At 34.9% G+C, this 23,476-nt stretch overlaps 4 protein-coding genes and 8 non-coding genes across 18 annotated transcripts; 6 read left to right on the top strand and 6 right to left on the bottom strand.

Annotated features, from left to right (window-relative positions):
• Window positions 1–512: 512 nt before the first annotated feature.
• On the top strand, window positions 513–3,254 carry lem-3 (Ankyrin repeat and LEM domain-containing protein 1 homolog; the record flags this gene model as incomplete). The annotated part of the gene is made up of 7 exons (NM_060138.4): window positions 513–666; window positions 717–891; window positions 945–2,067; window positions 2,258–2,627; window positions 2,676–2,761; window positions 2,807–2,883; window positions 2,934–3,254. 7 exons carry the CDS (start codon window positions 513–515, stop codon window positions 3,061–3,063), a joined length of 2,115 nt encoding a protein of 704 aa, NP_492539.2. The 3' UTR covers window positions 3,064–3,254.
• A 636-nt stretch (window positions 3,255–3,890) lies between these two features.
• F42H11.1 (Collagen triple helix repeat protein) lies at window positions 3,891–5,423 on the bottom strand (the record flags this gene model as incomplete). The annotated part of the gene is made up of 4 exons (NM_001375113.3): window positions 3,891–3,980; window positions 4,251–4,385; window positions 4,434–5,189; window positions 5,331–5,423. The coding sequence occupies 4 exons, from the start codon at window positions 5,421–5,423 to the stop codon at window positions 3,891–3,893; spliced, it is 1,074 nt and encodes a 357-aa protein (NP_001361872.1).
• Window positions 5,424–5,453: 30 nt separating this feature from the next.
• On the top strand, window positions 5,454–7,021 carry C36F7.5 (DUF236 domain-containing protein). The gene is made up of 6 exons (NM_060136.2): window positions 5,454–5,698; window positions 5,748–5,836; window positions 5,925–6,078; window positions 6,149–6,657; window positions 6,706–6,840; window positions 6,888–7,021. Exons 2-6 carry the CDS (start codon window positions 5,756–5,758, stop codon window positions 6,975–6,977), a joined length of 969 nt encoding a protein of 322 aa, NP_492537.1. The 5' UTR covers window positions 5,454–5,698; window positions 5,748–5,755; the 3' UTR covers window positions 6,978–7,021.
• Window positions 6,403–6,477, bottom strand: C36F7.25. The gene has a single exon (NR_050415.1). It is a non-coding gene; the product is annotated as an Unclassified non-coding RNA C36F7.25 (non-coding RNA).
• A 381-nt stretch (window positions 7,022–7,402) lies between the features above and the next one.
• On the top strand, window positions 7,403–16,391 carry rig-5 (Ig-like domain-containing protein; the record flags this gene model as incomplete). Of its 7 annotated transcripts, none has more annotated exons than NM_001264202.1 (12): window positions 7,403–7,631; window positions 9,185–9,300; window positions 9,364–9,504; window positions 9,552–9,630; window positions 10,595–10,756; window positions 13,550–13,678; window positions 14,395–14,546; window positions 14,728–14,863; window positions 15,042–15,086; window positions 15,328–15,405; window positions 15,637–15,732; window positions 16,203–16,288. In NM_001264202.1, the coding sequence occupies 12 exons, from the start codon at window positions 7,403–7,405 to the stop codon at window positions 16,286–16,288; spliced, it is 1,449 nt and encodes a 482-aa protein (NP_001251131.1). The 7 variants fall into 7 exon arrangements, with proteins under 7 accessions (NP_001251131.1, NP_001122427.1, NP_001251129.1 ...); NM_001264203.2 differs by lacking the exon at window positions 7,403–7,631 and adding an exon at window positions 7,846–7,921 and having other exon boundaries at window positions 16,203–16,303; NM_001128955.4 differs by lacking the exon at window positions 15,328–15,405.
• C36F7.13 lies at window positions 9,686–9,859 on the bottom strand. The gene has a single exon (NR_050414.1). It is a non-coding gene; the product is annotated as an Unclassified non-coding RNA C36F7.13 (non-coding RNA).
• 21ur-13747 lies at window positions 12,901–12,921 on the top strand. The gene has a single exon (NR_050413.1).
• Window positions 12,902–12,922, top strand: 21ur-12607. The gene has a single exon (NR_050412.1).
• A 1,461-nt stretch (window positions 16,392–17,852) lies between the features above and the next one.
• C36F7.t3 lies at window positions 17,853–17,937 on the top strand. Its single transcript has one exon. It is a non-coding gene; the product is annotated as a tRNA-Ile (tRNA).
• Window positions 17,938–19,342: 1,405 nt separating this feature from the next.
• On the bottom strand, window positions 19,343–19,427 carry C36F7.t2. Its single transcript has one exon. It is a non-coding gene; the product is annotated as a tRNA-Ile (tRNA).
• A 779-nt stretch (window positions 19,428–20,206) lies between these two features.
• C36F7.9 lies at window positions 20,207–20,339 on the bottom strand. The gene has a single exon (NR_050411.1). It is a non-coding gene; the product is annotated as an Unclassified non-coding RNA C36F7.9 (non-coding RNA).
• A 2,566-nt stretch (window positions 20,340–22,905) lies between these two features.
• Window positions 22,906–22,988, bottom strand: C36F7.t1. Its single transcript has one exon. It is a non-coding gene; the product is annotated as a tRNA-Gln (tRNA).
• Window positions 22,989–23,476: the final 488 nt, after the last annotated feature.

Below are 23,476 nucleotides of genomic sequence, written 5' to 3'. Positions count from 1 at the left end.
ATTTTTTTAAACCCAACCTTGTGTTCAAGTATCACATCGAAATACCTTTTTATAGCCATCTTTATTTTTAAATAATTTACAGAAAGAGACCAAATACTTTAATTTTTCCTTATTTGAATTGCCGCCATCTGTCTGTCTGTCCTCCTTTCCGTGGCAGTTTGAATTTGCAATCTTTTTCTCTGCGTCTCTTTTAAGGACATATTGTTTTGTCCTGTCTTCATTGTTTGTGTTCCTTTCTTTGCTCCAATTCCCTCTTTTTTAGCATCTCCGCAGTGAAACTTACTCTTTTTTCCTTAAGTTTAATATTATATTTCGAAACATCTACAGACTAATAGCTTAAACTTGGAGGTGAAAAGCCCAACACTTGAAACTTGGTAGATAAAATCTTGTGGGATGACTCATTTTCTCCTACCAATCTCTTTCATTTTTCTTATCGCATTTGCTCTTTGTGCCTTTCGTCAGTTGTTTTCCGTTGTATAAAAGCAATCAAAATATTAAATATTTTCATTCAGATGCCTCCAAACGGAGCAATCACCACGACTCCTCGTAGCCGAATGCCTCCAACAACACCAAGTTCAGGGAAATCGCGTCCGAAAAAAGAAACTCTTCATTATCTGGCAGCAAGTTCTTCAACAACCTCAGTTGACGCCGCTAGAACGCTTTTAGGTATTTATATCAATCATTTTTAATTTAAAACCAATAATTTATAATTTCAGAACGTGGCGCTAATGTTAATGCTATTGATCGTGATGGAGCCACTCCACTCCATTATGCGTGTACTCATGATAATGTGGCAATGGCTCAACTGCTTTTGACGTTCGGAGCCGATCCGATGAGTGCTGACAAACTGGGTAGAACAGCGTACAGTATCGCGAAAGGAAATACACTGAGGTTGGAACAATATATTAATGAAAATGTTAAATGTTAATCTGTTTTTTTTGCAGATTCCTCCGTCGTTACAAAAAGTCGAGTAACAGGCAGCGTCTCGGATTTTTTCGACGGTTTTTCGCTTGTCACTCACGGAATGAAACATTCTTCATAGTTCGGAATAATCAAGAAGTTGCACCATTGCGTCCCACAGCTCTTGCTGAAGCTGCGTCAATCTCGTTCAATCGAGGAAATGTTCTTACTAATTCATATAGATGTGCAAAGAAGAAAATCAGAGCCACATTTCATGCTATTCGAAGAAGTAGATCCAACAGCACGGCAACACTTCAAGACGTTGTTTTAACATCTGAAGGAATTCGAACAGTGACCACACCTAGTAGGAGAGCACCTAAGGCAACCGTTTATGCAAAAAGATCGATGTCAGTTTCGGATCTTCTTTTAATACCTGATCGGAGAGATATCAAAAATGAAGATGTAAAAACGAGAGGGTCACCAGTAAAGAAAACGAGAGGTACTGGAAGATCGAGGACTCCTGAAGCAATTCTGAATCCAAGGAAACAGCGAACGCCTGTCAATCACCATAAAAGATCAAAAAGTCAGGAAACGAAGCTGGTAGCTATGCCCTCGCCAAATTCCATGGCATACTATAATACGTCAAGAGCTAGAAATGCAGGTCTACGGCCTGCTCCATCTGCTCCTCCACTGTCTCCTGAGCCTGCAATTGCTGCTGTAAAAACGCCGAAAACTCCAACAACTCCAAAAACTTCTAAAGGCCGTAGCAAAAGTCCTGCTAACACAACAGCTTATTTCACAGCCGACGAGTCACTTGAACTACTCGGAAATAACATGGAGAAACTCAACATAGAATCAAAATCGGCAAAGTCTTCTAAATTGAAAACACCATCCAAGCCAACCACATCATCATCCACATCATTTTCATCTGCGGAAGACGACAAAGAAGCAGAAGTATCAACACCGACCACAGTCGATGATGGAGAAATCAGAAAAATTCGACGTCTTCGAGAAGGAGAACTGAAGAGCGAGCTGAAAAAGTTCGGAATCTCTCCAGCAGGACCTCTGGATGCTCGTACAAGAAGACTATATGAGAAGAAACTCCTGATTGAAAGACGGAAAATTACGAACCGTGGATATTCACCGGATGCTGACGTTGTTTCATGTGTAAGTTATATATTTTCATTTCTCGATTGTAGAATTAGTAAAGATGAACATTCGTCTCTCTAGATTTGTACTCGCAAAACCATTTTCGCGAAAATCTTCGATATTTAAAAATCAAATACTTGTAAAGGTGAGAACAACTATTTTGCAACAATGAACTACTCCTAACCTTTACTCGATTTTTAATTTTCAGAGAAACTCGCCTCAACTTGAACTCGTCCTTCGCAACGGATTTTTGCCAGCTGATTTTGCGTCGAGAGCTCGAAAATGTGATGAAAACGTTCGGAGTGAATTTAGTGGAAATGGATTCGGATATAATGCGTTTTGCTATCTCATTATGGATCCTCGAATTTTGGGAAGCAATGTGGAGAACCTTACACTTGAAACCTTTGTACGATCAATCTTTTACGTAGGAAAAGGTTCAAAAAATCGTCCATTAGCTCATTTCATTGATGCTCGCAATGAACGGAGAGACAAATTGGATAAACTAAAAACTTGCGAAAAGTTGAAAACAATTGATGAGTTATGGACGCTTGGATTTGGTATTCCCCGACATGAAATATGTAGGTTTTGATATAATTTTATTTCAACTCATATTTTCTATTTTTCAGCCCACGGAGTATCTGACGAAGAAGCGTTTGTGCGAGAAGCAAGTATTATCGAAGCCGTGAAACTTAAAAATCTGAGGAATAAAAAAGTAGGTTGAAAAATAAGTTTTATACATTATAATCTCCATTTTCAGGCCGGCGAATTTCACGGAACCACCAAAAGCTGGGACAATATCACTAAATCAGAATATGGAACATTTTTGCTGGATAGGTGAACATCTCGCCATTATTTTTCAATCTAAATAATTGATAATATTTTAGAGCATTATCAACTTTGAAGCTGGAAGGTATTCGACTTATCACCGAAGATAACCTTCCTGACAGTCTTTATCCATATGTGAACAATCGACGTGGAGCAGGTGGTGGACGGACACCAAAAACACCGAAATAATATAAATACTTCATTTATTCCATATGTTTATATTTCAAATTTTACCTCATAATGTGAGCTTAAAACTAGTTTTTTTTTCATCTTAGTTCCCTAGGCCTGTAAGATCTTTCACTTCATCTTGATCTCGTTTCATATTTTCTTATTATATCGTTTCCTCCATTTGAAAAACTTATTCATAAAACTTTTATTATAATTTGAACGTTTTCTTGTTATACAACTCAAGTGCAATTATACTAAATCTTCCCATTCGTCGTCGTTTCTATCCTTCTCACTTCTTTTCATTTTCTCCTTTTTGAGCTCAATTTTCAGTCGTTCAACTTCAGCATTCAATTTCTCGATTTTTGCATCTTTCTCGATTTCAGATCCCTCAAACATTTCAATTTTTCGTTCGTGATTCCAACTCTGTTGCCTCAAAACTTCTTCCAATTGCTCTGTTCTCTGCTTGTAGTATGTCAGAACTTTTTGAACATTCTGCATGCTCTGAAAATTTAAGAATTTATGGATATAAGTGGTTCAAATGAGTCCAAAACTGAAGAAATAGATATAAAATCCAAAAAGAAAAGAGCATCTGCTCAGGTTGTCCAGGAGACGACATCGAGTGGTCAAGAGGGTTAATCGGATAATTAGTCAGAGCAAGAATGAAAATACAAGCGTTCTGAAATCGATTGAAATGACGGGTTCCCATATATTAATAATTTTATAGTCTCGTAAAATAATAAAGAGTGCGCGCAGTTATGGGTTACTGTAGTGTCTATTGTTTTTTTTTAATAGGCAAAAACAGTTTTGGCGAATAAAAGCATTTATTGTAGATTTCAGATCATTTTCGTCTATTTCTTCTTCTTATCTGCACCGAACACATCTCCACCAACAGCTGCCAATGTCTGGTAGTTTGGATCCATGGTTGCTGCCTTTTGACCCTAAAAAAATACAAAATAAAATAAATATTGCACCGAAATTAAAAATCTACCTTATTAGTCGGTTGAATTGGCTAAAAAAGTAAAGGTAAAGGTTGTCCGTTTGGTTCAAGGGTGAGCCTAAGCCTCCTGCGGACAAGAGATTTATCAGGGTTGCTGGTGGCGTTTATATCTCTTCTAGTCTGAATTTAAGCCGTACCGGGACTAGCGGTATGGCCGATTTACTTTTTTTTTTAAAAATAATACAATATTGCAAGAAAATTAAAAATCTACCTTATTATTCGGTTGAATTGGTTTCTTTCCTCCAGGTGCACCAGCTCCTCCAACCTTCTTATCAGCTCCAAAAACATCTCCGCCAACTGCTGCCAATGTCTGATAATTTGGATCCAATGTAGCAGCTTTTTGATTCTAGAATTCAAAAATTAAAATCAAAAATCTTGAAAAAAAAAATGCAACTTTGTTCATTGGCTGAAGTGGTTTCTTTCCTCCGGCAGGTGCTCCACCAGCTCCTCCACCATCCTTTTTATCAAAAACATTGTTATTAAGACCAGCCAGCGTTTGGTAGTTTGGATCATGTGTTGCTGCTTTTGCACCGATATTTGCAGGAGCTTTTGGTCCACCAGGTGTTGCAGCAGGAGCACCTCCACCATCCTTCTTATCAAAAACATTATTATTCAATCCAGCCAATGTCTGATAATTCGGATCGTGAGTAGCTGCTTTTGCATTCTGATCAGCTGGAGCAGCTGGACCTCCACCACCTGCAGCTGGAGCAGCACCATCCTTCTTTCCAAATACGTTGTTATTCAATCCAGCCAATGTTTGATAGTTCGGGTCGTGGGTTGCTGCCATTCCGGGTTTTGCATTCGCTGGTGGAGCTGGTCCTCCTCCTCCTGCGGCTGGTGCTCCATCCTTCTTTTCGTAACAATCATTGCCGATTCCAGCAAGAGTTTGGTAGTTTGGATCGTGAGTTCCTAAAATATATTGAATATTATCAATATCTTGTTTCTGAATAACTAACCAGCCATTGGAGGTTTTGGTGCTGCAGCAGGGGGGGGGGGGGGGGGGTGCACCTCCAGGAGCAGGAGCACTTGGAGCTGCTGAACCACCAGGAGAAGGGGTTCCGGCTTCAGATCCTTCCCTTCCATCAGGAGTTTTCGCACCATCTTTTTTGCTGCTCAAACTTGATTCGCCTTCAGCTGATTTTGCGTTTTTCTGAATAACGTAATGTTTGAAGTAAGACGACCTGCTTTGTTTAGAAAAAAAACTATCGCGAATTACACAACCTTTGTAAGCACGTAGGTGGGATGATGTGCTTCAGTACAACACTAGAACACTAATCAGCTCAAAACTCACTTTTCCTCCACATCCAGGCAGTGCTATAATTGCTGCAAGAGATCCGGCAGTTGCCAAGATCAAAGCAATTCCAATGATATCTTGAACGTCCATTGATAGCGTCGATAGTCGCAAACTTGCAGTTGACAAGCTCTTTATTGAAAGGTTTTTTGTGAAGCGTTGCACGTGTAATAAGAATAATGCTTGTTTAAATTATTAGCGCATTTTTCCTATTAGTACATTACATGCAAGCCTATTTTTCGATTTGTCATCCAATAAACTGCGTGTTCTAAAAAAATTAAATAAAATAGAAACGCATCAAAATAATCATTACCTTCCAAAACCTTGTTATTTCGCAACTTTTACTCTTGGACGCGCAACTTAACATTGTAAGTTTTACAAATTTCACTTTTGACGAATCGAAATTCTCATTTTCAGAGAGGAAAATGCTGCATTTAATGTCATCGTTTTTCTACATATTCTTCACTTCGTGTGCAACAATTCAGGTTCTGTTCTTGTGCGGAAAGGTATTTTATTCGAAATTTTGGAAATTTGGATTTGATTTTTTGGAAATTTGGAATTTGGAAATGATTTGGAAATGAGAATAATTTTCAGAAAAAGAAAGGCGGTAGCAAGTTGGAAAACTCGGAAGCAAGCACAAAAAGTGGAAAAACTGGAAAAAGTGATAAGGGCGAAAGCTCACCGACTCCAGCATCAAAAGATGCCCCACCAGCTCCTGCTGCTCCAAATGCAAAACCTACAATGGCGGGTAAGTATTTGACAGCATTCAATCATGTCTATTCGATAAATGTTGAAATCAATAAACTCGTAACTTTCAGCCACGCACGATCCAAATTACCAAACACTTGCTGGACTCAACGACAATGTTTTCGAAAAGAAAGATGGCGGAGCAGGAGGTGTAGGACCAGCTCCACCAGCAAATGCAAAACCCGGAATGGCAGCAACCCACGACCCGAACTATCAAACATTGGCTGGATTGAATAACAACGTATTTGGAAAGAAGGATGGTGCTGCTCCAGCTGCAGGTGGTGGAGGTCCAGCTGCTCCAGCTGATCAGAATGCAAAAGCAGCTACTCACGATCCGAATTATCAGACATTGGCTGGATTGAATAATAATGTTTTTGATAAGAAGGATGGTGGAGGTGCTCCTGCTGCAACACCTGGTGGACCAAAAGCTCCTGCAAATATCGGTGCAAAAGCAGCAACACATGATCCAAACTACCAAACGCTGGCTGGTCTTAATAACAATGTTTTTGATAAAAAGGATGGTGGAGGAGCTGGTGGAGCACCTGCCGGAGGAAAGAAACCACTTCAGCCAATGAACAAAGTTGCATTTTTTTTTTCAAGATTTTTGATTTTAATTTTTGAATTCTAGAATCAAAAAGCTGCTACATTGGATCCAAATTATCAGACATTGGCAGCAGTTGGCGGAGATGTTTTTGGAGCTGATAAGAAGGTTGGAGGAGCTGGTGCACCTGGAGGAAAGAAACCAATTCAACCGAATAATAAGGTAGATTTTTAATTTTCTTGCAATATTGTATTATTTATTGTTTTTAGGGTCAAAAGGCAGCAACCATGGATCCAAACTACCAGACATTGGCAGTTGTTGGCGGAGATGTGTTCGGAGCTGACAAGAAGAAAAAATAGAAGATCAATTACTTGTACATTTCCAATAAATACGTCAGATCATTCACTTTTTCCAGAAGACAATTTATTTTGATAAATAATTAATTTATTGGATATCTGATTGCAAAACTGTGCTGTAATTGTACTGTATTGGTGATGTACGTAATTCATTTTTGATTTCTCAAGTGACTTTATTATTAGGTTAACTGCAGAAATCAACGGATTGATAATTGAAAGTAGTTAGAGTATCCGTTTGATGTGTCGATAAAAAAGGATATTGGAATGTTCTATAGATCATATTGGAATAATTGTCTTACAATCAGAATTGCTCACTTACATGAGTTAGTTCGCTCAATAAAAACAACTTTAAAAAAGTTTTTTTGCTCTCTTCATTGCTCAATCGTCGCTATTACCCATGGTTTGTCTAACCGGAAAACAGGAATAAAATGTGTGTGTCTTCTTCTTTTTCTTTTTTCTCTTCCACCCTCTTCCCTTATTTCTCCCGACTCCATCTGTGTCTTCTTTTCGGAAAATGGACCGCCCGTGACTCCGCCCTCTCGGGAGCACCTACCTTCAGAGGAAGAGGTCGCTTTGTCATTTTATTTCATATCCCCCTTCAAGAGAAAATGTATCTATTCGCACTTCTTTGTGGTGTATTGTTAGTTTTTAAACAGGGTAAGTTTTCTACATTTTTTGTTGTTGCCAGAGGAAAAGGGGGAGAAGAGTTTCGATATAGAAGATTTAGAAAATTAAATTTGGAATCAAACTCTCGCGCGGAGGGGATATTATTAGTTAACAATGAGCTGTAACGAAGAAAGGCAGCTCTAAGAATCCAAGAGACTCACTGAATTCCCAAAAAGTTTTTCATTTTACTTTCTGATTGACCATCATGCTTGTCGATGGAACTCCACCGACATCTTCCTCGATTTTAGTTTTGCCTACTATTTTGTGTCACCTTTTTGATGGTGAGTAATTTGGAGGTTTATGTAATAGTCAGCACTTTGAATATGTTTGACCACAGGGTACCTTTCTTATTTAAACTCTGAAAACGTTTCCCTTCCAGTGTCAAAATACCGGAGGCGCGGTCCACCCGCCTTTCAGTCGCCTTCCTCGCGACATTCCGAGAACGGACATTTTTTGTTACATTTTTAAAATGTATGTTGAACTTTTGTAATTTATTTCAGTGCTTTTCTTCTAATTTATTTTTCATCTATCAAATTTTTTGGAGGTGTTCTCTGGGCGAGAGGAGAGTCAGTGCGTCGTGACGTCATATATTCTGTAGTGCAATTTCATGTAGAAAAAGACCTCATTCATGTGAAACCTCATATAAAACTGTTATTCGAAAAATCCTTGAAAAAACTCATAGTTTATAGCTTATAGCTTATAGCTTATAGCTTATAGTGACAGACAATTATTCATACTTTCATATCCTGTCTATAAGAATTTTTGTCAAAGTCCGAAACATATTTGCTCCCGTGTTTTTATTTTATGTCTCTAAAATAGATGACACAAAATCGGAAGACCTCTCCAGCTAAACGATGATGAATGATTCAAAATTTATTGGTGAAAAGGGGCAAAAAACAAAAATAAGACGAATATAAAGAAATGATACCTGTGAGAGTCAGTAGTCTATGAAATTCCTGAATACTTGTTTTGTACTGGGAAATTTCGAATCGCAGAAATGCTAGCCACTAAACATCTGTGGGATAATCCAAAAAGTTTGTTCTATGTGAAAATAAAAACAATTCCAATTGGATTATTACTAGCCAGTGTTTTAATTCGGACAGGTAGTCATATAAAAACTAGTATTTTGGCGTTCAATATATTCTTAAAGCAGATATTTCACAGAGCAGAACCCTCAAAAAGACCGCAAAGTGTGTACAATTAAATAGAAAAATCACAAAAATATAACGCAAATCATAAATAATCTGTTGAAAACCAAAAAAAAACGACAGCCACTAGGGCGAGTGAAGAGAAATTGTATTTTTTATGCGTTGCAATTATTGCTACTTAGAAATTGTAGAAGTTGGACATGCAAGAACATTTTGAATTTCTCAAAAATCTTAATTTGTTTCCAATTCGGCAATTTGCTGATATTTTGGCCAAACTTCGAAACATTCGAACAAGTATTTTATTTGGATCTTTAGTCGGCTCCAATCCATAAAAATAGTTTAATTATAGTTCTAAGTGCATTCTACTCTCTAGATGGTCTATAAATTAGTTTTCAGCATGTTCACGTGGTGCTCCCCCAACAATTCAACAACCATCAATGTCTAGTGCAGTTGCTCTTCTTGGACAAGATGTTGATTTTACGTGTATCGTAAATGATCTTGGAAGTCATATGGTTTGTTATATTCTTTCTCCCATCTAAAGAACATCGTCTCACACGAAAACCGATCCATTATAGGTAGCATTTGTCAAAGCGGACTCACCACCACGGCTGCTCTCGTTCGACGAAAAAGTGTTTCGACGACGCAACAAGTACGAATTGAAGCCGCGAATCGGAGATCTACACAATGAATGGGTCCTCACTATTAAAAATGTTCAGGTTCGGAGATTTAAGTGTCGGTTTTAGAAAATTCTCATAAATTTCAGGAATCAGATCGTGGAAATTATTCTTGTCAAATCAACACTGAACCAATTACACTTTCAACCGGAGAACTTGATGTGAAAGGTATTCCATTTTGCAGAATTAATCGTTCTTAAAAACAAAAATTCGAAATTTAAATTGAAATCACTATTACTACTACTCATTCTATTCATCCATTCCTTACTAAATCCTAATCCGTTTGCTTTCCCAACCCGAGATAGTGCGAAGCAAGTGTGAAAATAGATTTGTATGCAAATGAGACTCCGTTTCCCCCTTCTTCACACAATTTTTTGTGCTCTTACTTTAGATATTTTTTGAGATAAAAAATGTTTTGTTCGAATCGGGGAACTTCTAAATTTTTAACATATTACGTTGAAGAACGGTCACACTTTTTTGCCGACCTTATTCTAAACTGACATTAGCCTTTATTCTATAAGGGAGAAGCTAAGAACATATGGAGAGGGACACCTTTTTAATTATTGGCTCCTAAGGGAAACGGAAGTCACAAAGGGTAATTAAAGGGTGGTGACAAGTATTGAAGACAAGCTTCTGAATACAATAGGGGGAACCTCCAAATGGAAAGACATTGGCGGATACCTTAATGTTTAACCAAAACATTTTAGGTAATTGCCTTGAAGGAAGTTTGAACTTGAATTACCTTTAGAAACAATGGATTTATTATAATGGATGTTTCGAAATGTTTGGTTTTTAATTATGAACCTTGTTTCTGTGAAGAGTTTTAGTGTTTTTCTGCTTAACATGGAGGGAGGGGGAGAAGTACACATGAAATTTGATACTTTTTCGAAATGTAGAAATATGTAAATAATAAAAAGATTTCAATAACTATCTGACTGCACAGCATCTATGATGGGGATTTGAGTGAAAACTTGAATATAAAGCATACTACTGCATCTTTAATTGTGTTGCACCAAATAGAGGTATGTCCGATAATTGAACATTTTTTTAACGGTTTTTGATTACATATTTTGAGTTTCAAATGTGTCCATTGATAACAAAATTTAATAAATCAACTTTTCATGTCTTTCAGTTCCTCCAGTCGTATCTCGAAGTACACCAGCTGCAGTAGAAGTTCGTGAAGGGAACAACGTGAGTCTGACGTGCAAAGCAGACGGAAATCCGACTCCCACAGTCATCTGGAGACGTCAAGATCGTCAAATAATCCGCTACAACGGCGCCACTGGATTCGGAGGTTCGTTTGTCTTTTCCATAGGTCATTTGATATCTCATTCACTCAAATATTCCCACAACAACTTTACAAATTTTCATGCTTATTTTGGAATGTTTTGTTTGCAGAAACAATGCGAATTCTTTTGAAACTAAAACATTGTTGAAGAAGATGATCTGGATTTCTAACAAAACTCTTTTCATATTTCTTTCTAAACATTTCAACATCCACACGACAGCACACACATTTTGCACATAATCAAATCTTTGTCTGAGTACGTACTATTTCGGAAGGGGGTCCAGTTTATTAGTCGGCTCAAGACGAGTAATTAGCCATACAATTATAAGTGCCGAAAGAGAGCACAAAAAAAGAAAGAAAAGAGAGTTAGAAAGCAACAATATTTCTGCGCTCTTTTGATGTGAGAGGGGAATAACACCTGGAGACAGTAACAGCTGTATATGTTTGGGTGAATACACAGATTGAGAATATCTGTTCGAATTGGTTACGTCACCCGTGACAGATATGGGGAATAATTTAAAAACGGCAAAAGGATTTTTGGTCAAGTTGTTGAAAAAATGTGCATTGCTTTCGATTTTTGAAAAAAAAAACTGACCATGCTTATTATCAAAATATATAAACTGACATGTGAAACATGGCTTATTTTGTATTTTGTTTTTTATTTAAAGGGGGAGTAGAGTTTGTGGGGAAATATATGTTTCTGACTCTAATTGTGCTCCTGATACCGAATATCGATGTGAAAAAAATTTAAAAAATTTCCCTGATTTTATATTAATTTTTAAAATCCGAAAATCCATTGGATGCCACTATGTGAGTTTTCAAACGCAAAATTTTCCCGCCAGAGACGCCCCGCTCACGAAACCGTGCCGCACGTGTGGGTTTACGAGCTGAATATTTTCGTTCTATTTTTATTTGATTTTATACCGATTTTCGTCGATTTTTCTAATTTTTTCGCTGTTTTATATTGAAATTTTTGTGATTTTCGTAAATTTATTCCTATTTATTAATAAAAACAAAAACAATTCCATTAAATATCCCATTTTCAGCGCAAAATCGACTGAAGACGAGGAAAATCGTCTGGAGATAGAACGGATCAACAAGATTATTATTATATCATTAATAATGTTTCTCAATTTTCTTCTGAGAGTCTCATTGAGATTCTTATTTACGCCAAGAAATAAATTTAACATTAAAATTGTTCATTTTTGAAAAAAAAATAATTAAAAAAAACACATTTTTTGGAAAAAAAAAATAAATAAGATTGTCCTCGAGGATCCTCCGGAGCGCGTCGAATCAATGTTTCCGGAACTCTGAAAATTAAATGTTTGTATAATTGTAGAACCCTTTCGTTATTGAGATTTGATAACTTTTAAGTAATAAAATTTTCGCTATATGGATAGCGAAATAGAGGAGATTACAGATGAGGATGAGGATGAAGATAGAAATTTGCCGACAACTTCGTCATACCGCTGATTTTTTTTGATGTTCTACGCTTAAATTTTCAGCGAACGAACTATGTTTTATATTTTGATTGTTTTTAAATAATATTTGCCATAAGAAATTCTCACTTTTCCAGGAAACGTCGTTTCGCCGCGATTTTCCTCGTCTCCAGTCGATTTTGCGCTGAAAATGGGATATTTAATGGAATTGTTTTTGTTTTTATTAATAAATAGGAATAAATTTACGAAAAGCACAAAAATTTCAATATAAAACAGCGAAAAAATGAGAAAAATCGACGAAAATCGGTATAAAATCAAATAAAAATAGAAGGAAAATATTCAGCTCGTAAACCCACACGTGCGGCACGGTTTCGTGGGCGGGGCGTCTCTGGCGGGAAAATTTTGCGTTTGAAAACTCACATAGTGGCATCCAATGGATTTTCGGATTTTAAAAATTAATATAAAATCAGAGAAATTTTTTTAATTTTTTTCACATCGATATTCGGTTTCAGGAGCACAATTAGAGTCAGAAACATATATTTCCCCACAAACTCTACTCCCTCTTTAAGCTCCTCCCATTCCTGACCTTTCGTTAAAATTTTTATTTATTAGTTCATTTGAAAAAATGGGAGGTGCTTAAATAAAAAACAAAATAAAAATAAGCCACGTTTCACATGTCAGTTTATATATTTTGATAATATTGATCAGTTATTTTTTTCCGATCCAAATGCGTAAAATCTATACTAAACATTACTTCAACGTTTTTTTTTATTTTTAGCTGAAAATGTAACTATTTATATTAAAACGCGAGAATTAGAAAATCTGTACAAGATTTGTGATAATTCTCAATTATTTTTTTTCAAGCTCTGGTTATTCTAATGATAATCCGTGACAAACAAGCTTATTCCTTCCTCGACTATATTAAGCAAATTATTATTAGAAATTATAAGAGAGCATTTCATCACGAACATCTAATTACTTTGCATAGTTATTCTGACTTTCTTGACTTCTTCTTTTTCCATGAGCTCTCTCTTTTCTATACCATATGCTCAATCCCATTACTCGAGTACTCGGAGCTCGTCATCATATTTTATCCACTCAATTAGCACTCTATATGTGTCCACTACTTCTGTTCTCAAAGAGAGAAGGAGAGAGCTTTTGATTCTTTATTATTGAGCAATGTGTTTGTACAAGAGTCAATTGGCATGGAAAAATGAAAAGGGAAAGCTAAAGTCAATTTGAAATTTGTTTCACTAAAACCCAGAAACATCACAAGTTTGCAAGATAAATAATTCGTTGACAACTATAGTATACAAACAATATTCAAAGTTTATATTTTTTCTGAATTTTCTCATTTCAGCAAGTGTGTTCCATGGACCTGTTCTTCATCTTACAAAAGTCTCAAGAAAACACATGAGCGAGTATCTTTGTGTTGCAAGTAATGGAATTCCACCTGATGAATCTTGGACTGTCAAGCTTTTGGTTACATGTAAGTACTTTCACAAAATTCAATTTATATGAGGCATTGAAATGTTCCATTTGCTCCGGAATTTCTCTTAAATGACTCATACTTTCAATCAATTTACTTATATTTCACCTTGTTTCGAAACAATTTGTTTCTTATTTTCCCTCTCTTCTTCGGTTAGAATTCATCCTTCTCTATTCTATTTCAAGAGATCTTTTCCTCCATTTTACGTAGTTTTTGTCCAATTTTAAACCGAGCACATCATTTTATTTTGGAGGGTGAGAAGAGAAACTTTAGAAAAAAGAAGTGAAAAAGTGTTTGTCGTTGTGTGTGTGTATCTACCAATTTTATTCATGAAATTCAAATTGACAACAACGACGATTTAGAGACACTACTTACTGGTAAAGGGGATCTAGATTATAGCTATTTATATGTACTCTTTTCCAATAATTGATATGATTGAAAAAATTAATTTATAAGATTTGAAGCAAGCAGTAATTTTTCCATACCTTTTATACTCTGATTTTGTTTTAATTATTTGTGTTAAAATATTCTAGGGGTCGGAACATGCGACATTGCTCTGGAATTCCTTAAAAGCTCATATTTTTCAAAAATTTGCAATTTTCCAACACTTTGACTGGAATTTTTTTAATTCAAAATATTTTGGAGTGTTTTATTCGGTCGTTTTGCTTATCTAGACAAAATCCTTACTGGCGTTACTACTTTTAGCCTATTTTCAGTTCCCCCACTCGTTCAAGCTCAATCTGAAACAGTGCAAGCAAGTGTTGGCTCAATGGCAAGAATGGTTTGCACAACAGAAGCATGGCCAAGACCGGAAATGGGATGGGAAAAGGATGGAGAACCAGTTTATGAAAGTAACAATGTTGCGATGGTTAGATTTTATTTGTTTTTTGTAAACTAATTTTTTAGTTGATGATATAATATTTTCTTGAGTTTGACAACTAAAAATCAGATTTAGAAATTTGATCGAGCTCTCTAAAAATTCAAACAGAAAGGCAAATTACTTGCCTAGGGGAAAAGAATATCCAACAAGCCCCATGAACAATTTTCAGACGCATACTGTATCTGGTCAATACCACAGTGTTCACATTCTTGAAATTAGAAATGTTCAATCATCTCATTTTGGAGTTTATCGGTGCGTTGCCAAAAATGACAATGGAATCCATCATTCACAAGTCACTCTTAATCGTAAGTTAATTGCTAATAATTTTTGATTGAAAACGAGTATGTGTCAAATGGAGCAGCAATTTATATTTAAAATTCCAAATTTATCGTTTGTATGTAAAACTTTCTGCAAAATATGCATAAGAGCTCTCATAATAAAGATACATAATATTTCATAAAGTTAAGTTAAGTTTTTTTTCAGAGATCTCTCACAATCATTTCACAAACTCGAATTTAATTCCAGAAGGTGAGCTTTTAAATTTTATTTTCAATGCTTTGTGAAAGTACTTTCTATCGGTTTTTATTCTTTCGGCTTATAGAAAATAGAATTCTTGAAAAACCATCTATTTAGATATTCTATAGTGGTGTTTTCGATTATTTTCAGCTTCTAGGCACTTTAAGCTTTACTTCTATTTGCTCCCATTTCTCTCAATTTCCACATTTTTTCGGAATGTTTTTTGTTTGCTGTCGCACTTTCACCTTTTCAGGTTCTGGAATGCCACGTGGATATTCTGAAGATGATGAAGCAGACGAGGAAGAAGACAATTTGGAGAATCAAAAGAATGGTCGCTTTTTCGTTTTTTTGGTTTTTTTTGCACCTCTCACTTTTTCACACTTCACTGTTTGTTTTGAGTGTTGAAACTACTTTTCACATTTAAAAAAAAACGTTGTTGCTCCTTGAAGTATGCTCTTTCAATGTAAAAATCATTTCAAAATAGTGTAAATTACAATTTTTGTATTGTTAGAGCACATTTTGAGCACTCAAATATCGCATGTATGTTTATGTATAATTTCAGATTCAGAAGAAGAAGATTCACAATCACCTCCTCAATTGGAATTTTATTCACAAGCTCGTCGGCATGAATCTCGGAATGCTCCAACTACACGTTCAGGCATGCTATTTTAAAACAAAAAAAACGTCATTCATTCTGTGATCAAATGATGGAAAATCTGAGTTTATGAGAAAAAATATTTGAGGGGTCGAAACAGACAAACAGAGAGAATAAATTAAGAAATCATAATTCATAGAATCAATTAATGTCTTAACTTCCCAACCAACATTCTTCCATTCTTGACCGTGAGAAAGCTCAAGAAACTTGGATTTTTGACATAAAATTGACACTTAAGACAATTTTTTGAAAACTGGGATTCTAGAAAGATTCAATTTCAAAATTAAAAATTGAAGCCTAGTGCATTAATTGGGAAATTTCTGCTTATCAACCAATTTTAACAATTTTTTGGGAAATGTTGCCAAATATATATCGAACATAATTTCGGGTTGGTGATTTGAAAGTTATTAGAATTGGTTTAAAAATTGCGGCAAAAAGCCAAAAATTAAACTTTAAAACTATAATTTTTCCAGAGCTCCGAGCAATTCAAGTGGATTCAGCCAGTTTCCCATCACTTCTGCTCATCACAATAATCTACTTTGTCTACCACGGGTTCTAATTCTCTCACTTTTCCTCAATTTTTATGCCTTTTTGTGTCTTCAGTTTCTGTGTATATTATTTTTAATTGTATTATGTTTTACAAATAAATTTCGAATTTAAAAAATTCTGATTTCCAGCAGAGGTTTAAGGTACTAAATAACCATCTCGCACATTTTTCCAGTGTGTTTTTTTAAGTTGTAAAAAAAATATTTTAAGTTGTAAAAACATAACTATCTATACTTTCAAGTCGGCATCTGAAATTTTGGTCAAATTTACAGAACTTTAGAAATTAGTTTTACGCTGTTCTACAAAAAAGAATAATTTTTTCGGCTTTGTATAAATATGTATAAAAATATTTGAAAAGCATGTTGCATTTGCTCCCTGACTATAAGCTTACAATAAGATCAGTGAAACTGATAACTCAGAAGAAAATATTTTTCAATCACTCGGATGTTAGCTACCTGATTCATTGTGTCTTTCTGAAACTTATTTTTTGACTTCCAAATTTGAATTTCACTGTCGTATTTTTCCTATTAAACACAGTTCTCCGTTTCCATTATTTTTTCAAAAAAACTATCGACTGGCAAAATACGTGCAAAATATTTCTCTACATTTTTAGCGAAACATGTTTTGATAAAAATATCCGAGATATAAGCCACCAAAGTAGAGCAAGGAACGCGCAAGTCTAATTGGGAAAATACGGTATACTTGGAACCAACATAATCAAATGAAATAATTATTTTCAAATTTTACAGATACACTCAAAAGTTGTATTCTTCTAAATTAAAGATTGTAGAATATAAACTCTATCAATTCTAAAATCCGACTAAAAATTCGTTTTAGATTATTTGTGTCCCTTCTCTGAGTACAAAACATTCCCATGAACCACAAGTCCCTCCGGTCATCAATTAAAACACCTTTTTTGATGATGATCAGTTATTAACATCTGTCATTAAATGGCCACAGTCCATCTGTTATTGATCTGCAAGTGTTTGTATTGGTACCTCTTTTCTCTTCTCATCATCTTCCAATTACGTCATTCTTTTATCCTTCCGTCCTTGTCCTTTCCTTCCTTATATCACTTTCTTCCGACTCACTGATCGTTTACGCAATACCGTTTATAGCACAACTAGACGACTACCGACACAATATAACTTACCGACAAAACAATCAAACAGACAGTAAATTAAGTAGTCATAATCTCGGAGATTGCGTAAACTTTGAACAATTAATTACAATAATCCGGTGGGTACTGTGAAGAGGTTAAATGATTGTGCAAATATGATGGTTTTAATGCTTTACAACTGATATTTTAATAGCGAAATAAGATTATTCTAAATGATTTACTAGAAATTTTCAATCTTCTAAGATAATCTTCTAGAAATCTTGAAATCTAAATAGACGATTCAGAAATATAATTTGCTGAATTATAACGTCTCATTCTGAAATTACTCGAGGAAAATAAACTAAGATACTGAAAATTTACATTTATCTGGCTGAAATATTCACCCACAAACAGGCTTCAATCTGTGAGTTAACTGATAATCTCAATTTCAACGAGATGCACATTTTTCAGAATCAGTGCCCCGGTGGCCGAGCGGTCGAAGGCGTGAGACTTATGATCTCATTGGGTTAAACCAGTCGCGGGTTCGAATCCCGCCCGGGGCAATATCCTTTTTTCTAACTTTTAAGAAGAGTTTTACCAAAAAAATATTCCTTAGAAGAAAAATAATTGCCACTATATATTCACTAATTGTAAGTATTTTGCCTCTCATTTTCTAACTTTTTTCGAAAGTTAAGCAAACGCTAAAGGAAAAAGTTTTTTAAAATTCTACCAACTTTTTCACCTGAAAATATCCCAAGACTCTTAAAACAAAATATTCCTCTTCTTCAAACATAAAATCAAATTCTGATTCTAGCAATAGTCCCTGTTTCTGTGTCATTGAAGTATCAATTGACTGTAAAATAAACACAAGTGTCAAATTGGTGGAGCCGTCTGCCACGTTGCGCAACCGAAGAACGACTTCTCGAGTGAAGGCACCTGTTCATTTGAGAATATGTCTACTTCTGTTCTTGAAAGTTATTCAATGATTTGCGTCATCGCATTGTAAATAAGTGCAAAAAGTTGAATTTTGTGTAAAGGAGGACAGGAAGTGTGATTGAGATTGATGTAGTGTCATGTCTGACACATTTCAACGTATACGTATACTTCAAATTAGTTTTTGATAATTGGAAGGCTATACTAATAAAAACATTTTTTATTTCTAAAAAAACTGAAGTTGTTTTTGATCGAGTTTGGCGAAATGATTTCAGATTTTTTTCTTCAAAAATGTAAAATTTCCCAAAAATCTTGAAAGCAGTGCAAACTGAAAAAAAAATCAGATCGAAATTAAAGCTGCTGGCAGGCTTCGACTCTTAAAAATTTTCAGGATCACATTCCTACCCGGAATGTGAAGATACGGTTTCTGAAATTACCATTTACAGAATCTGAACTACATCTCATTGAAGGCCTTGGTAACGTTGTTAGCTTCAGTCCCTGACTTTTGAATCAACTAACTTTACCCTTCACTTTTCTTAATCGACCTTCCACTTGGAAGCCCTAATCATTGGTTACACTTTTGAAATTTATATCCCTTCACTTTTCTATTCACTTCCTTTTCTTTCATTCAATCCATTTAATTTTCTCTCCTGTTCACCATGAGCATAAATCAGTCCCTCACACACTTTGGACACTGGTAATCTTGAGAAAAGTATTATCTGTTGGCATGAAGGTTTGCAAACAAGGTAGTATTATAACTGTTTAGAAGAGGTCGAATCTTTTTGAATCGCCCCGTGCATTGCATAATGCGACAAATAGGCAGAAAAGGGCGGTACATATCAAGTTACACGTGGTAATCAGTTATGGATTATAACTCTTTTATTACTTGCCGATGAACAAGTTTTGATGAGAATGTAAACAATATTTATGAACTTTCATATTAAAGTATAAGATAAAGAATAAAGATTCAGAATCAACAATTTCCAATTGGAAATTAAATAATAAAAAACCCTAAAAGTAATAACAAAAGTATATTGCCCCGGGCGGGATTCGAACCCGCGACTGGTTTAACCCAATGAGATCATAAGTCTCACGCCTTCGACCGCTCGGCCACCGGGGCACTGATTCTGAAAAATGTGCATCTCATTGAAATTGATATTATCAGTTAACTCGAAGTTTTTACTAAGAGTTAAATAGAAAATTTCATGAAATCAAATCGATTAATGATGTTTATTCTAAAGATGACCAATGATCTACTTGATTTTTATGGGCAATTGTCTACAAAAGGAAATTACCATATTTTCAATGTTAGACTTCCACAAACACTGCTCTACTTTGACGGCTTATATCTCAGTTGCCTTAACTTCCAAAAAAATCAAAAAATGTTTAACTGTATATAGAAAAGTATTGTTCTCGTATTTTGTAAGTTGACAATTTTTTATAAAACTAAAGACAGCCGAAATATAAGCTGTACAAGGAGAGCAAGAAACTTGTGTTATATCAAATTTTTAAATTCTAGCTATAATAAATGTGAATTTTTGAAGTTCGAAACTGAATTCTCATTTGATAGGTTGCATTAATGTCTATAACAATTCTTATTGAATAATCATGCAAAAGCATAGAATTCCCTGAATCCCTCACAAAAATTATTTGATTATTTCTTGAATGAAGGTCATATTCATTGAGTTCTCCAAATATTGGCACCTTTCCATCTGTCATCTAAACCATGTACGAGCAAAAAAGAGATAAAGATCAGTTTAATCGTACATTCTGATGATGCCATACTGGTTACAGCCATAAAATAAATATATAAGATGTCAGCCAGGTGTGAAACCTTTCGATATATTCATAGATCAAATCTTTTTCTCCCCCTTCTCTGTTTTTGACACGGTTTTCTGTTAACTTAACGAAGATCGATGCGCGTATTTCCATTCCAACATCTTGCATCACATATGTGAACAAAATTGAATAAAAAAGAGAGAAATAATAGAGTTACGGAACATTTGCCTTACAAAAACTGACGTGATGAATGTGAAGAAGTGTCGGTGGATTTCCTTTGAACTTTCCGATTCTGTTCCGTTATGTTCATCAATCAATCGATTTTACTCTAATAGTTTACTCAGATAAAGTGTAGAAAAAGAAAACGTTTGGAACATTTTAAAATGACCAAATCCCGTAATACTGAATTTTAAAGAGCCTTCAATATTTCGTTGAAAAATGTAATTTTCTGTCGGCTGATCTTAAAATCTGAAAGTCAATTATCAATTAACATATATCAAATTTTCATACAAGTATACTGGAAAAGGTTTATTTTCTCTAATTCCAATTGATGTGATTTTATCTTTCCTCGCCTTTCAAATTGAATTCCTGTAATAATATTGTGCAAATAGTATAGTCCGGAAACAAATCCGATGTACCAACATAACACGTATTGAACATCCATTGTATTATTTTAGAAGACTTGTGCAAACAACTTTAATCTGGATTACAATCTAATTTTTAAAAAATTCGAAATTTTTGATAGATTACTGTAGTTGGTAACTTAATATGTTAGTTTTTAATTATTCATGGATAGTTGATTCTTTTAAAAACATTTATAAACAATTTTCAGACTCGGAAAAACTGCCTCGGCTGTCAGCAACTAGTAGTGGAATAGTTGACAATTTGTTGACAAATGCTGAGGTGTATTTGCGAGTAAATACGAAAATTTCAAAAGCTTTTATTAAACAAACATATTTTCTCCATTAAAATTTCGGCAGATTGTTTAACTTGAAAACTATTACCCAGGTTGTATTGATACTTTTCCAATAATTAACCAGTGACAAAATATGTTCTAGATTTCTTTCTTCAATTTGTAGTCGAGAAGCAAGAAATTCTTCAACAAAGGAAGATAAAACATGAAGAATTACAACGATTATAACAAACTGTCCGTTTCTGTTCGATAATCCACATTTTAAAATTAAACTTTATTATGAAGAATTAGAAAAGTATTTGATTTATTGGAAAATAATAATAATTTTCTGCTCGTCAGTTTGAAAAGAGCCCAAAATGTTGACTAAAAGATTTCTTTTGCAAACAACATGAGGCTAAGTTTTTTTTGGCAAATGTCAATTTTCACTGAGTTTCGGAAATAAAACTTTCCAATGAAAAAAATTTATTTTCGACCAAGTAAAATATTTTCTACCTTTTTTTTACATTGAATTTTTGAATTTAAAAAATTATGATTATCATACGAAATGGGCAGTCTTGATCAGAAGTGTCAGAGTCAAGATTCATTTTTTCAATAATTCTAATCTTTCCAATTTTGAATCCCTTTTCAATCCATAATCAACTCTGTTCCAATCGACAATTCGTACAACATACCTCTTCCTTCCAATCAAAAAATCCCATTCACCATCTTGTCATGTCTTGTTGCTCAAAAACGAAGAGCAGCCGTCCAAGATGGTATCCACTGATAACAACCCCGTTTTCGTGAAACAACTCTCAAACAACTGTCCTCGTGGCGCCGCCACCGCCGTTTCAGATGTAAACGACCGATGTAAACACGAGGATAGGAAGAGCTATTTTACACATCGGACCACCCGTCGTTCTACTGTAGGTTTAAATGAAAAATTGAGTTCTAGGAATGAAGACGCGTGGTGAGCGAAATAAATGGAAAAACATTCATAATCCAACCGCCAAAGGAGATATACTTCCTGATGAGAAAAAAGGTTTCAAATTTTAATCGAAAAATGTAAATTCAACAGAAATTCAAAACCATTTATCAAGTTGCGAGTGCGGGCAAAGAACTAACGCATGTTTAGAGTGATTTATATTCAAGTTCGATGGGAATTGAGCGTTTGTTTAATTTTCGAAAAAAGGGTGGAAAATGAGAGGCAATTTAGTGAATACAATTAGAAATAGAAAAATTAGTGAGTGGGATTTTTTTTTCTTCTAACTTGGGAATCGTCAGAAGGTGCCCATCGGACTTGCATATAAGACCTATGCCATTCGATAGTGCATGTCTTAAAACGGTTACTCGTGAAATTTTTGCAAAACTCCAGAACCAAGCTCACGGCGGGCTCTCAAAGATCTTAAAATATCACTGTAAGGAAGAACTTTAACGATCTAACGAAGCAATTTTCCATATTCACTTTGGTAGCTCATATCTCCGCGGATAAATTTTTTACAGAAAAGTCATCAACTAAAAAGTTGTTGATATTGTTGTAAAGAACAAGTTTGTATTTGAAAGTTTTTTACCAAAAAAGTTTTGTTTGCGAGAAAATCATTAGAAACGGAATAGCAGCATAAAAATATCAACAGCAGTTGCCGCACTTCACGCGGTTTTATCTCAAACAAAAATTTTTTGGTAAAAAAATTTTAACAACAAACTTGTTCGTTACAACAATATCAACAACTTATCAGTTGATGACTTTTCTGTAAAACATTTATCCACGGAGATATGAGCTACCAAAGTGAATATGGAAAATTGGCTCTCCAATGCTTCTTTAAAGTGCTATTTTAAGATGTTTGAGAGCCCGCCGTGGGCACCTTCTGACGGTTCCCTAGTAAGGAATTTTTTTTGGTAAAACTTGTTTTAAAAGTTAGAAAAAAGATATTGCCCCGGGCGGGATTCGAACCCGCGACTGGTTTAACCCAATGAGAACAAGTCTCACGCCTTCGACCGCTCGGCCACCGGGGCACTGATTCTGAAAAATGTGCATCTCATTGAAATTGATATTATCAGTTAACTCGCAGATTCAATCTGTTTATATGCGAATTTTTTAAAGAATTAAATGCGAAATTTCAGTTATTCAGCTGCTTTGATACATTTTTATTGATATCCTGATTATTTGAATTGCTTCCGATTTCAATGGAATCATAAATTACTCAAAAGAAAAACGCTTACAAATAAATTTGTTTTAAAACTTCTAAAAATATCATAAAATATCAACCACATTCAAGCTAATCTCGTAGTCTTTTCAATGTCTCTATGGTCCCTTTTGACCCAAAATCCAAATCTTTCTAATCTCCCAAAACACATTCCCTTTCCCATAATGCCGCCATAAAACAAAGTCAAACAAGTCCAAACATTGAGACAGTAATCTATGAATGAATGCATCCGGTGTGTTTACACGGATCGATTTGATTGGCCTATCGGAAGAAGAGATGAGCGATTACCTATCGACT

The sequence above is a fragment of the Caenorhabditis elegans genome, chromosome I (genome assembly GCF_000002985.6).
Source record: "Caenorhabditis elegans chromosome I".
NCBI lineage: Eukaryota > Metazoa > Nematoda > Chromadorea > Rhabditida > Rhabditidae > Caenorhabditis > Caenorhabditis elegans.
This window is presented reverse-complemented; position numbering and strand designations above follow the sequence as displayed.

What these genes read in the sequence shown, in the direction of transcription:
- C36F7.5 (NM_060136.2), top strand. Translation starts at nt 5,756, where the DNA reads ATGCTGCATTTAATGTCATCGTTTTTCTACATATTCTTCACTTCGTGT. An exon ending in TTCTGTTCTTGTGCGGAAAG is followed by an intron (nt 5,837 to 5,924) that starts GTATTTTATTCG and finishes AATAATTTTCAG; the next exon opens with AAAAAGAAAGGCGGTAGCAA. An exon ending in TGCAAAACCTACAATGGCGG is followed by an intron (nt 6,079 to 6,148) that starts GTAAGTATTTGA and finishes CGTAACTTTCAG; the next exon opens with CCACGCACGATCCAAATTAC.